Source organism: Zootoca vivipara, chromosome 5 (assembly GCF_965207765.1).
Source record: "Zootoca vivipara chromosome 5, rZooViv2.hap1.1, whole genome shotgun sequence".
NCBI classification, from domain to species: Eukaryota; Metazoa; Chordata; class Lepidosauria; order Squamata; family Lacertidae; genus Zootoca; species Zootoca vivipara.
In genome coordinates, this window is record NC_142588.1 from 59418814 (window position 1) to 59431779 (window position 12966).

Sequence of the window (12966 nt, forward strand, 5' to 3'; positions counted from 1 at the left end):
AGGCTTCCAGAAGGGGGCTTAATGTTGCAAATGAGCCATTCAGCTATTCAGGTCATTTCTAACATGTTTTAAACTGACTGGATTTCCACTCCAGATTAAATCGCTGGGGTGGGGGGTACTGGCTGGCATTTTTATGCCAATGACATCATGAGGACTTGGTCAAAACACTGCATGCATGAACAGCATCCCTCCCACAAGAAACATATTGTCTTGTTATAATCAATGGTGGTCATGCTCCTTAAGACTGGGCTGTGGAGCTGGGCTCCATCTATGTCCAGTGCTTGGGATTGAAGGATTAAAAAAAAAAAACCAGGAGGGGGAAGAGAATCAGAAGTTAGGGGTTAGCAGCAGACAATCTAGAGAACAAAACAGGGCCAGCCCTACCATTAGGTAGAGTAATGGAGCCACCTCAGCTGGCTGATTTTGGATTACATAAAAGGCAGGAAATTGTTATTTAGTTTGTTATTATATTTTTACTGCTGGGGTGTGTGTATGTGTTAGGGTTCTCAGGCAACTTTTTGCCTCACATTACACAATACCTTAAAGGGCCCTGGGTTTTATGCAACTTGACTTTGGAGGAGAGGGATTCGCTGCTCTGCTTCAGGCAGCAAAATGGTGTGGGCTGAAAAGGAGAGTCCCCTTCATCCCAATACGCTTTGCATTGTCACTCTCACCCCTGCGCCTGAGGACTTCCTCTCTCTTTTTAATTGCATGTCTGATGGCACCTCTCTAGCCTAAGATGACTCCAGTGCACTCCTAAGACCATGGTAACCTAATAGAGATTGTTTACAGGAAGTGTGTTCATGTCCGATCTTCATTCCCTGTACCAAAATTCTCACTCAGTCCCCAGAAATCTTTCAAAGGTTTAAGGACTGCTGTAATGCTGTAAAGACAGAAACAGCAGCTGTTCTACTCCCGGCCACCTGTAGGTGTAAAAACATCTCCAGAACTAAATAAGGCAGCTCTGAGGTATGGTGCATGTCACTAGGTGCCTTGCTAAATACTCTTCTTCGCATTGTGTGGTGCCCTGCTCCTTCCTAAAAAAACATACACACGTTCTTGCCTTTCAGATTTATTAAATTTAACCAAATTTATATACCGTTGGATCGTAGTAAAACCTCTAAGCAGTTTATAAGAGAGTTGTCTACTTGGAGCTTTCTTGAAGAGAGAAGGCTTGGATTTGAATTCATGTGAGAAAGTAAAGCCACAATCTGCATCTTTTCTGTCCAATGGAACAATTGTGTTTGCATAGCATGAACAGGCGTTTTGTGCTATTTTAGGCTGGAGAAAAAAATCCTGAAAACTATTGTCTGACTTGAAAGGGGTTTATAAAGGCTTCTGTACATTATCAGCCTTCCCTAACTGGGCATCCTCCATATGGCTTGAACTACAACTCCCATTAACCTTAACCATGTACACAGCCATTTCTATTCTTCCACTGCCATGTCTGGTGAGGATTTGCAAGGTTTTTTTATTTTAAAAAAAAATATATACAAAAATGTCAAAACCTGTTTACCAGAGGCAAAAACGGACGAGTTAACAAAATGTGCAGCAATCCCTCTATCAAACTGTGTTGGCTCTGGAGCAGTGTTTCTCAACCAGTGTGCCTCCAGATATTTTGGGACTACAACTCCCATCATCCCTAGCTAGCAAGACCAGTGGTCAGGAATGATGGGAGTTGTAGTCCCAAAACATCTGGAGGCACACTGGTTGAGAAACACTGCTCTGGAGGAACCACCCTCTCCCATTGTCTGCTTTCAAACTTAAAGAAGCCATTCAAGGCTTAGGCTAAATATTTTGTCAAGATTGGAGTAACTACTAGCTCTGCTCACAATTTCATTTGGAAGCAGTGCACAAGATGGGTTCAGCAAGTGTCAGGGTATTCACACACATCTCACCACAAATGTTTGAAAGTCAAGCAGACCTTCCTTTATGCATTTTCTCTTAAATGTCCAAAGCTTGCCTCTGTCAGGCGCAGGACTCTGGATGAAGTAGACCAGCTGGTGAAACTTTCTACATCCATTACAGAAGGTTCTGGGGCATGGCCTAGGGCTGGGGTGAAAAATCTTTTTTGGCCTGGTGCCTGTATTACCTCTGTGGATAGCTGTGGGGAGTTGCTTTCATCTAGACCAGGCATAGGCAACCTTGGCTCTCCAGATGTTTTGGAACTACAACTCCCATGATCCCTGACCGCTGGCCCTGTTAGCTAGGGATCATGGGAGTTGTAGTTCCAAAACATCTGGAGAGCCAAGGTTGCCTATGCCTGATCTAGACAGTGGATGGGGTGATCAGACCCCAAACCAGGCAGGGCCAGATGTGCACACAATCACACACCCTTAACACACAAACACTGAAACTCTTAAAAGGCTCTAGATATTGAGTCAGGACATGATGCAGAACATTGACTGGGACTCTTGAGTCTCTTGTTTTCTTTCATGAACTGAGAATGCATCCATACACACTTAGTTGAAGATTGCAGGAACAGATTAGTCGCAGTGGACAAGCAAACTTTTAAGGAAGTCTATCCACACATGGAGGAGATATAAAGCTGCGTTATACTGAGTCAGATCATCCACCGGGTGGCCCATTTAGTCCAGTTTCCCTTACTCCAATTGGGCAGGGGGTCCCTTTCTCAAAGCTATTACCTGGGACCTACTGCAAGCAAAGTATATGTTCAACAGCTGAGCTATGTTTCCTCTGTGAGGAATTCTTGAAAAACCTGCAAAGAACCCCAGGATTTCCAGGAACACTGTTTGAAAACTATAAGATGCCCTCCGCCTGTTTTTATACCTCATGCCCCATCCTTCCTCAGAGCTGCTCTGTAAGTTCCCAGATTGCTGCTGGGCCAAAGCTGTGTAGACAGTTGGTTAGAAATGCATGTCCACAGGTCCTGGAGAGGAAATCCACGGTTAACCAAAATAAACCACTAATAAGAGGTGGGAAGGCATAGCAAACTAAATGGCAAGTAGAGATGTTGATTGGGTTGCTCTCCATGGAGGATGGCTTCACAAGAGGATCAGGAAACTGGATGAAGACCAAGTATTTTTGGATGGGAGGGAAGAAAGAGAGAGAAGTAACAGCATGGGCCAAGAAACACTCAGGTGCATAAGCACTTAGCTGGCATTTCAGGCTATGATTCTGGTACCTGTTCTTAAGTTTCCTAGAGGCAGTGTGCATTTGCCAAACCTGCCAAAGCAAAAATGTAACATTTTGCCATTAGTATTAATGGGAAATGAACCCATCTGTAAGGAGTCTAATGACACAGCCAGGCTATTGGCAGGGATGTGCGCAGTAATGGGGGGAAAAAACTTAAAGGAAAACTAACACTCGAAGAAATGATGTTGTCTATATTAAATCATTTTTTAAAGGTTGTTGAATATGGATTTCTGAAGAAAGCAGAATTTCCAGTTATGGACTGCAGTGGGGGGAAAGGAGGAGAGCTGAAAGCAGTGCTTTTTTTCAGCCAGAGCTCAGCTCCAGCACCTTTTAGGTGGGCGCCATTGCCATTCTAAGAGAACAAGGGAAAAGTTTGTAGCAAACTCCAGCACCTCTTTTTCTAGAAAATTAGCACTGGCTGAAAGGTAAGTTCTCTGTGAAGGAAGTCTGATTGTTAAACCACTCTAGGAACTGTAGTTCTGTGAGGAGAAGTCTTTAACAACTCTCAGCACCCTTAACAAACTACAGCTCCTAGCATTTGGGGGGGGGGAGCCATGGTTGTTTAAAGTAGTATCATAGTGCTTTAAATGTATGGTGTGAATGTGGCCCAAGACTTTGACTATGTGATGGCCCATCTGATAGCACCTGAAGCCCAGATCCTTCAACTGTTTCTCATATCCATCAACTTTCCCCATATTACTTTGTTCATCGGTTGACTTGGAAGATCCTGTGACTGAATTAATGTGTGCTATGGGTTTCAACCTTAGCACACAAGGAACTATATGAGATGTACACAAACCGGAAATGTTATGGACATGAAATTATTTATTTTAAAATGCGCGAGATAGCTTTACCATTTCCCTATTTATTCTTCATCATCTAAGTGTGTGCCCATGCAATCCCTCCACATATAGGCCGCTGCTTCTTTCTCTAGTTTGGACAGCACCGCGTAAGTTGTGGCAAACAGATCATGGCATTGCTCAGCTCATCTGAAAGGTTTCTGAGCGCATGCACCAACCTGATGTTTGCACAGGTACCAAATGATTCAACCTGGCTACCATCTGAACAGATACAGTCGAGCTAAACATCAGTGAAGGGGGGCAAAGCAGTTGTGTGAACTGTTAGAAGAAAAGGGGATACATTAAAGCATTACATCATTCTTAGGTTTCTCATTCCATATTGGCGATTTTATCCCTGGGGTACATTTTAGAGGATAAGAGTGATTTTCATTTTTAAAGAATGCTTGGAGTGTGGTTGGAAGAGTGTTAAAGGTGCTAAGGAATTTATGAACACAAGAATCCTAGGAGTAATTCCCCGAATGTCTCCTGCACAGGCCATTAGTGACAAGTCTCCCATTTTTGTGAACTGCAAGCCAGGACCATATTTTTATGAACTGCAAGTGAAATGTGAGCTAGTTCTAACCTGATGTTGTGCCTTGCCTTGATAGCCTGTTCCTGCTGGCCCTGGAATTTCTATGTAATTATGAAGTGTGAATGAATAGCGCTGGGTTTACAGCCAAGCTCTAGCAGCTTTCTATGCAGAAATTAAAGTATCAAGACCTGCAAAGTGTAAGAGTTGCAAATCCTACAATGGTATAGGCCACATTGCCTCAGGACTGCATGCCATGAGGCTGACGTAATTAACTGCTGTACAGAGGGAAATGAGTTTCTTCAGTTACAGTTTCAGGTAAAAAAAACAAAAAAACAAAAAGCAAACCATCAAGTTACAGTTGAGTTAAAGATAAAGAGAAGGGCTCAAATAGAGATGGCCAGGTAATACAGATTTATATATGAATCCTCAAATAATATTTGCATTGTTCGAGATGGCCATTATTTGGATATTCCTTATCAATGAATGGCTCTGTTCCTGAGGGAGTGGAGAGACAGAAATGCTAATACATGTTTCTTTTACAGAAATGAGTGAAGTAGATTATTTACCTTTGCCTTGCTAAAATACTCAAGAAGGCCTTTTGACTGATACCTGGCTTACTTATGGGCTGATACAAAAAAAAGTGAGGAAAGATTTCTTTTTCTCTGCTGCAGGGGTTGGACTAGATGATCCTCAGGATCTCTTCCAACTCACTGCTTCTATGAGGACCATCCCTTAGCCATCATACTCGCCACCAGTGAAGGCCAACTGGTGGCTCATGGGCTGGATCCCACCTCAGGAACATATTACTAGACACCCAGTTACCCTACCAAATATTAATCAGCATGTGGTTTTGCACTGGTAAAAGGTTTGTTCATGGTTTCATTGTACTGTGACATGTATATATATATATATATATATATATATATATATATATATATAACCAAATATATATAATGAGTACATGTTGGTCTCCCATATTTAAGTGCCAAATGAGAAGCACAGGAAAAGCCATGCCTACTACAAGGTATGAAGCATAATGGAACCATCAGTATCCCTTGCTTTATGCATATGTGGAAGCCTGTACTAGCTGCACTTCATTCTTGCCTGTTGCAGAACTTGGTGAGAGAACAATGTGGGCAAACTTCAGCTTATGTGTGGGTTGCCTTTAACAGCTGCACCCCACAGAAATTGCTATTTCCATGCTGGGCAAAGCATCACCTGTTGATTTCTTCCTCCCATTCAGCTGTTAAAATCATGGAGGTGTCCCTAAGTAGAATGGCTACCCTAGGCTTACAGGGGTCAGATACTGTCATACAGATATTCCTGGGGAAATGTCTGGCCAGTGTTCCAGGTTCTTTAGCCACCCAGCAGGTGAACAAAACCCAGAGCCAGGTGGTGGCTTCCTACCAAGATGTGTTGCATCCCATTACCATAACACCAACTCAGACAAACACAGAGAAGAAATGCTACTCATCCTCTCACCAACTCAGGAAAGTTCCAAGCAATACACAATAGCTTGGATACCACCTTAGACTTACTCAGAACAGACCCACTAAGTTAGATCCATTAATTTCGGAGGGCCTACTCTTAACTAAACCATAGTTGAAGATCATCCAATGTAAACAAATGGCATTATTCCATCATAAAGTTACTGAACACCTTCTTCTTTAGCACTACAATGACAATGGAGAAGGGGAAAGATATTTACCTGCTATTAAACTTTTCCGGATGTTTTTCCCTCATCATGTGGAATCTGTGTGCAATGGATGCATCCTATAAAGAGAGATTGGGGGGGGGGGCAATTAGTCAAGACAGTCTCATCAGAGTTCTGATTCAGGTGTCCCATGAAACTGCACAATTTGCACTTTTCACCCATAAACCTATTTTAAAGTTACTTCCCCCCATGTGTATTTTCTAGTTATAAAACAGGAACACTATGGGAAATACGACATCTCTCTATTTCAGAGCACTCAGAGGTCATGCGGAGCTTCTAAGGCTTCCCAAAGCACCTCCTAAGTTATTTGTGACAGAGTTACATCTGGTTAATTCAACATTATGAATCCTTGTGTACTCTTGCCACTTTTCCCATGCTTTGGAGAGATCCTTCAGAGGACCTGTTTATTGGACATGCATTCTGATTTGCTTGCACAAAACTTGTGACTAGTCTTTATTGAGAATTTCTTCTGAATTGTTTGCTTGGAGCTTATGTGACAATGAGCATTCATCCTACTTTGTTTGTGTGGTGTTTATGCATCATTCATCCCACCCTTGTTAGTGTATTTTCCCTGTCACTTTCCTAACCGCAAAAAGTCATAGAATCATAGACTCCCTAAAAAAAGGAAAAATAGTGGATTTGTTGTGTCAGGGTTATAGAGTGCTTTGACATACTTTAATTGCACAAAAGTAAATTTCCAGTACTGTATGTACTTGAATCTCCCCTGCAAAATATTGACTGTATGGAGGCAACCCCAGCTTGAGTTTTTAAGATGCAGGCAAAGAATTGTAGCAGGCTCTTTGAAAGGACAAGAATCCATCTTGTCTAGGCATATTATTCACTGTAATCTCCTTTGTACCCTTAGAATATTAACATAATCATTTTTAAAAGATCACCAGAAGCCCTGATCAGCATAATAAACCAACAAGGAATGCATCAAAACAGGCCTCTATGGAATGACCTAGCTCAAGCCTTCTTTAGTTAGCGGGAAACTTGTTATTCCACTTATCTATCATGCGTGTCTGCTGTATTTGAGCAGACATAAACCTCAAGTAGTTTTTGAATGGCCACATAATGCACACACACATAAACAGAAGTCACAAATAGTAACACAAGGGCCCCTCTTGCAGTTTCTCTGGGTTCGGATAGCCTAAGGAATGTGCTTTACTCTATCCAGGGATTAACAAGCTGTTCATCATCCACATCTCAGTGATGGGGTGCAGAGGTGTCACTAGTCTCAGGGACTTTGCAAGCCCATGGCCTGATCTATTTGTAATCCAAAACTTCCTGTTAGTGATATAGCTGCTGGCCCACATTTCTCACAGCCCAAAAATAAAGGGGGCAAAGATGGGAAGCTGCATGTGGCAGCTTGGACTCAGAGGTGAAATGGCTTGTCATCGTCAGTGGTAGTATTTAAAGGCACCTTGTCAGCAATGAGATTTCATAGCACCAAAGCTCCCCAATTTACTTTCATTGACCTGCTAGCACCCTGCAATTGATTATAATGCACAATGGATCTATGGAAATCATGCCACAAGTTACACAAAAGTAACTTCCCTTAAAGATCTGCAAAGTGTTAAGACAATTTAAAGTTATTTAATGCAATATTAAGCATGGGCTATGGAATCTAAAAGGTCAGCACTTCAGTTATAGCCATTTTTTAAGACATACTGGCCATGTTTGTAACACATGACAATCAATCACTTATAAATGGAACTTCAATATAACATGAGACTGTTTTTAAACAAATGCTTCAGTGCTTTTTTTTAAATCAGCTGTTTCTCCTACCATGTCAGAACGCTAAAACGAGTCAGCTGTTGTGGGGAGCTTCTTAGCAACCCTACAACACAGGTAAAGTGATATCTTTTATTGGATCAACTTCAATCAGGGAAGGAGCATGCAATCCATTAAGTTACACAGAATTCTTAATTGGGGAGAACAGAAATTCAGGTAGTTAAATTTCAGGTACAGAAAGGAAAAGGCGGCTAATGTTATAGCAAGAAATCAAATTCCTTAGTGCAGATATGCTCGTGCTAATGTAATTAGTGAGGAACAATTTATAAAGGAAGCAATGATTAAGTGGGTCATTGATATCAGGCATAATATTGAAATTGATGAGTGGGAAAAATTATGGAACCAAAGAATGAACTTCTCGGCATGTTACCAAGTAAGAGAAAATGTCCAAAAAATGCAACACAGATGGTATTTGACACCGGTCAAACTCTGTTGGGAATGTCTAGACTAGAGGCTGAGGGTACTTTTATTCACCTATGGTGGAAATGCAACAGGGCAAAGAAATTTTGGGAAATGGTGTATAACAAGCTAATTTATTTATTTTTTAATTCACATTTCTCAAGAAACTGAAAGCATTCCTTCTTGGAATAATTGGGAATGAATTACCAAAAAAAGTCAATATCTTAGTCCTATATGCAACAACAGCTGCAAGATACAAGAAACAAAGAGAGATCCCAGGGAAAGAACAGTGGTTAAATAAGCTAGTCAGGCTCACAGGCCCACCAAGGAGTCCAATTTTGATCACAATGCCTTTTTCTCAAAATCCCACCCAACTGTCAATCACCTGATGTTACTTGTGACATCAACTGGTGGGTGGGGTTCAAGGGACTTCAGCTGCGTGCAGGTGATCCTTCCACAAGGCACCCTTTTTTCTCCCCATCATGTGATCAGGAGGGGAGATAAAGCTGCCTTTTGAAAACATCACCTGCACACAGGTCTCCCCTTGCAGGTAGCTGATGCTTCCAAAAGGCACATTTTTTGCTTCCCCTTCCATCAAGTGATGGGAAAGGGAGGATAAGCATGGGACAAACATTCATTGTTATGCGAAAGGAGATCTTCCTAGGCAGCTCTGAAGTCAAGAGCCTCAGAATGGGAGCCCAATTACATTTCAGGATTCACAAGTCAGGATTCACAGTTCCCTGTAGCTGAATCCTATTTTCACACAGGAATTCAGCCTTCCTTTATCCAGCTCTGTTCCTGACCACACTACCCACAAGATTGGGTCATGTGAGCCTTTCAAAGATCAGCTGACCAAACTGGCTAAGTCCCATGACATTCCTGTAGGTCAACTACTCATATTCTTGCATCACAGACTTCAGGATAAAGACTGTAACTGCTTTTTCTCTTCTCATAAAGAGGACTGTCTTAACTAAAAATAATAATTATTGATGCAGAAGTGAGTCTTCTTAGATCACAAGTTTGCAATAAATTCTTATTGAGATTTAAGAGTCATCACAGTCCCCACAATCTCCATTCTCAAGTACAAAACATAATTTCCAGTCTCAAATATGAGCTTTTTACAGCATGCCCATAAGACAAGAAAATTGCACTCCAACTTATAGCTGCGAGTTGGCAGGCCCGGCTCTAGGTGTAGTCCCGGTGGCACGGGGCGCGAGGGCGGTGGACCGGCAGGGGGGGCGCTGCGCGGCGAAACCGCGCTGCAAGGGCGGGGGCGCCGGAGCGATCTCTGCGCCTCAGCGCCAGGGCGCCCGACCTGCTTGAGACAGCCCTGCGAGTTGGGCTGAAGGTGTTGCTTGTGGTATGCATATATCTCACTGGTGTTGCTTTAGTTAGCAGGTTTTGTGGGGATGTGGGGGACTTCAAAACATGGAGAAGGCATTTGTGACAATGGGACAGAATAGTATGTACACCATGGACAATGATGCTGCCATTGTATCACCTCTAAAGCCTATTGTCCATCTCCAGTCTGACACACAAAGTTATCTAGGGCTTCTGATACTACAGGGGAAATAGGGAGGGAGGTCATGGGAACGAGAGCTGTACAGACAGTGCTTACCACTCCTATGGAGAAGTAGTTGTTGATGATACTGTAAGGGACAGGGTCCCCATTCTCCTCTTTGTCAATAGGGATGACATCAATTTGCCATCGGTCCAGCATTACCTCTGCACTGTGTTCAATGTCCTTCAGGACCTTCATTAAGTTGCCACCTTCATAACCTTGAGAGTGGAAAAAGGGACGGCATATGGTAAGGAACAGAATGTCAGCGGTGGAATATGCCAAGCATTAATGGGGCAAACAGTTGTGTTACAGAGAGTCTGGTAATGGACGCCTCGGCGCTATGCAAAGCCATAAAAGAAGGCCAAGTGATCAGAAGCAGAGAATTAGAAACAATCCTGGCAATGATTTGGGCCCAGCAACATCAGTGGTGAATGGGGAACCATGCTCTGTGCAGTAGATAGGGATGTGGCTTGGGTAAGATTGCAAGCTGCATGGTGGGTGTGGTAAGATTTCTTTTCTTTTTTAATGTATACTTTGAAGAGCTGTCAGTGATGGACAATCTCCAGTGGTGCAAAGCCTGGACAATGACAAGTGGGATTAGAAGCAGCTGACAGGTTTCAACAGCACATGGGACTGCTGTCAGGAGGGATCAGTGGCAAGCCATGGTGTGAGGTCGTGCTGAATGACCCTACAGTGTTAGGCTGACTCAAAATACTTACCTCCTCCCCATCGTAGGCAGCGGGCAAGGTCATTGCCTGTTCCCAGGGGCAGGATAGCCACAGGAGGGTGTTTTGCTATGTTTATCTTATCTGCAAAAAGAAAAACAGACATTAGAAGCCAACAGATTGCAGGATTCAACTTTCCTTTTTCTACATCACCTGCCATAGCAGAGCTAATGAGGATAGGATTTCCCAGGGGCAGGACAAACTACAGCTGTATTCCCTGGCTATACATGGTGTGTTGGTGTTTGAAAGCAATTTGGCCTAATATATTGCAGTTTTATATGCTGCTTTCACAAACATGCACCTTTCTGAGCACATTTCTGGCTGGGGAACTGCATCACAAAATTCGGAGAAGTGCAAATTTCAAAGGATAACCTCATTTCAGTTAGCTTACTGGTGCGGCAAGTGTGAATAAAGTAGGTTTGCCTTAAAAGGTAAACCAAACTAATTTCCCACCCACCCCCACCCCTAGTTCCTTGACCTCCTGGACCTCAGTTCAGAAATTCAGGAGACCAAGCCTGCAGCCCAATCTATGTGTGCAACTTTCAGAAAAGGGAGGCAGGAAAGCCTCTTTATAATGTGCCTGCAATCAATATATGAAATTCAGCCCTCTCCTGCTGCAGGTCCACCTCCTTGGGCTCCTTGCCTCAGAGTCTTCCCGGCTACAAACTTTTCCTTGTGCGCACTTCAACAGTACAGAACCTTCCCTGTCTCTGGGCTGCATGAGAGACATGCTTTCAGCTGCCCCCGCTTTCTCATTCGTTGCCAACATCCATCTTTCTTTCAAGGGAGGGAAATCCTTGGGATGATGCTGCCAAAAGAAGGGAACTCCACTGAAGGAGCGAAAGGACGCCCTGCCGTGGGGAGGACAGAAATGATATGTCTGCAAACCTATGCATACTCACTTGGGAGTGAGGCCCATTGTTATCAGTGGATACCAAGGGCATTTCTCCTCTCAGTTCTTATCGCCTGTGTGTATTGCTTTGTCAGGTTGTAAGCCATTTGCAGAGGCTTGTCTTTTGTTCCAATTTGCACAACACTTCATTCAATATTAGATGCTGACTAATAATGACAATATTAACGGAGATGCAAATTGGGGAGGCGGTAGTGGGGGAAAGAGCATCTGGCTACTCTTTCTGGCAGAGGGAGGAGGAGGAGATCATTGTGACCAGGTTGTCAAGTTGGAATTTTCAATGCTACAGACTGCTCCTTTTCTGTTCATAATCATTATATGGGGCAGAGGTGCGTGTGGGCATACAGTTCTAAACACAGTGAGGATCCCCGTAAGACAAACCAACCACCAAGATCACTTAAATACTTGTGTGTGTTTTTTTTAAAAAAAGTACATTTCACATGCATTTGAGTCTTCTTGGTGGATGAGGTCTGTGCATGGAGACAGGACTGGTCCAAGGTATTTTGTAGTCTGAAGCATGGGACAACCTGGAATCCTCATCGGAGCTCCAAAACCCTCATAATCCTTGTATGGGACAGAGGCAAGCATGTTTGAGTCTGTGTATGTAGATGGGGCCAGCCCAATACATTTTGCTGCCTGAGTCCAATATGTTCTCCTGCTCCAGCTGACTGGACTGGAACTTGACTCTTGCACCAATCCTAGCAATGGGATGCTGTCCTCCACAGCACCTGAGGGGCAGCAGGCTAGGTTAGAGGGCAGCGGAGCAGGCTGTGTGCAACAAAGCTCTGTCCCTCCCTGTTGCTCCCTGCCTCCCAGCACCTGCTAGCTGAGGTGGTTGCCTCACTCTGGCTAGCGGAAGAACTCTAATTTCAGCCCCTCAAAGGAACACAGGAAGCTGTCTTATATTGGAGTCGGAGTCAGACCATTGGTACATCTGGTACATCTGGCTCAGCATAGTCCACACCTGGCAGAAGTCCAGGGTTTCATGCAGTAGCCTTTCCCAGCCCTACCTGCAGATGCCAGGGGCTGAGCCGGGGAAAGTATGTGCTCTGCTACTGACCTACTACAGCCCTCTCTCTACTCTTACATAGTAGGTGCCCAGGTGTATCAGCTATCCAGTGAATCTAATGTACTTTGATCCATACAGCATCCCTGAATCCCAATTTACCTATGCAGTCCAGGATCCATCCAACTGTCCCATCTCCTCCGCAAGCCAAAATACGGAAGTCTGGAGCATCACGGAAAAAATTTAAACTAAGAGAAAGCAGAAGGAAAATATAGGGGAGCTCTTTAGAATAGCTTGCTTGCCATATATGAGAAAGAACACCACATCTCA

At 43.5% G+C, this 12966-nt stretch overlaps 1 protein-coding gene across 13 annotated transcripts in view; it reads right to left on the reverse strand.

Moving 5' to 3' along the window:
• DGKG (diacylglycerol kinase gamma) overlaps positions 1-12966 on the reverse strand; it is a 180592-nt gene that overhangs the window by 35941 nt on the left and 131685 nt on the right. For 11 of the 13 annotated variants that reach the window (XM_088670731.1, XM_088670736.1, XM_035132701.3 and 8 more), the window contains 4 exons: positions 12799-12884; positions 10715-10804; positions 10053-10213; positions 6236-6300 (listed from right to left, as the gene is read on the reverse strand). In XM_088670731.1, coding sequence (XP_088526857.1) covers positions 6236-6300; positions 10053-10213; positions 10715-10804; positions 12799-12884 — 402 coding nt within the window. Of the gene's footprint in view, positions 1-1056; positions 2891-3068; positions 4275-6235; positions 6301-10052; positions 10214-10714; positions 10805-12798; positions 12885-12966 lie in introns of those variants that run through there. The other 2 variants (XM_088670739.1, XM_088670740.1) reach the window with 2 other exon arrangements.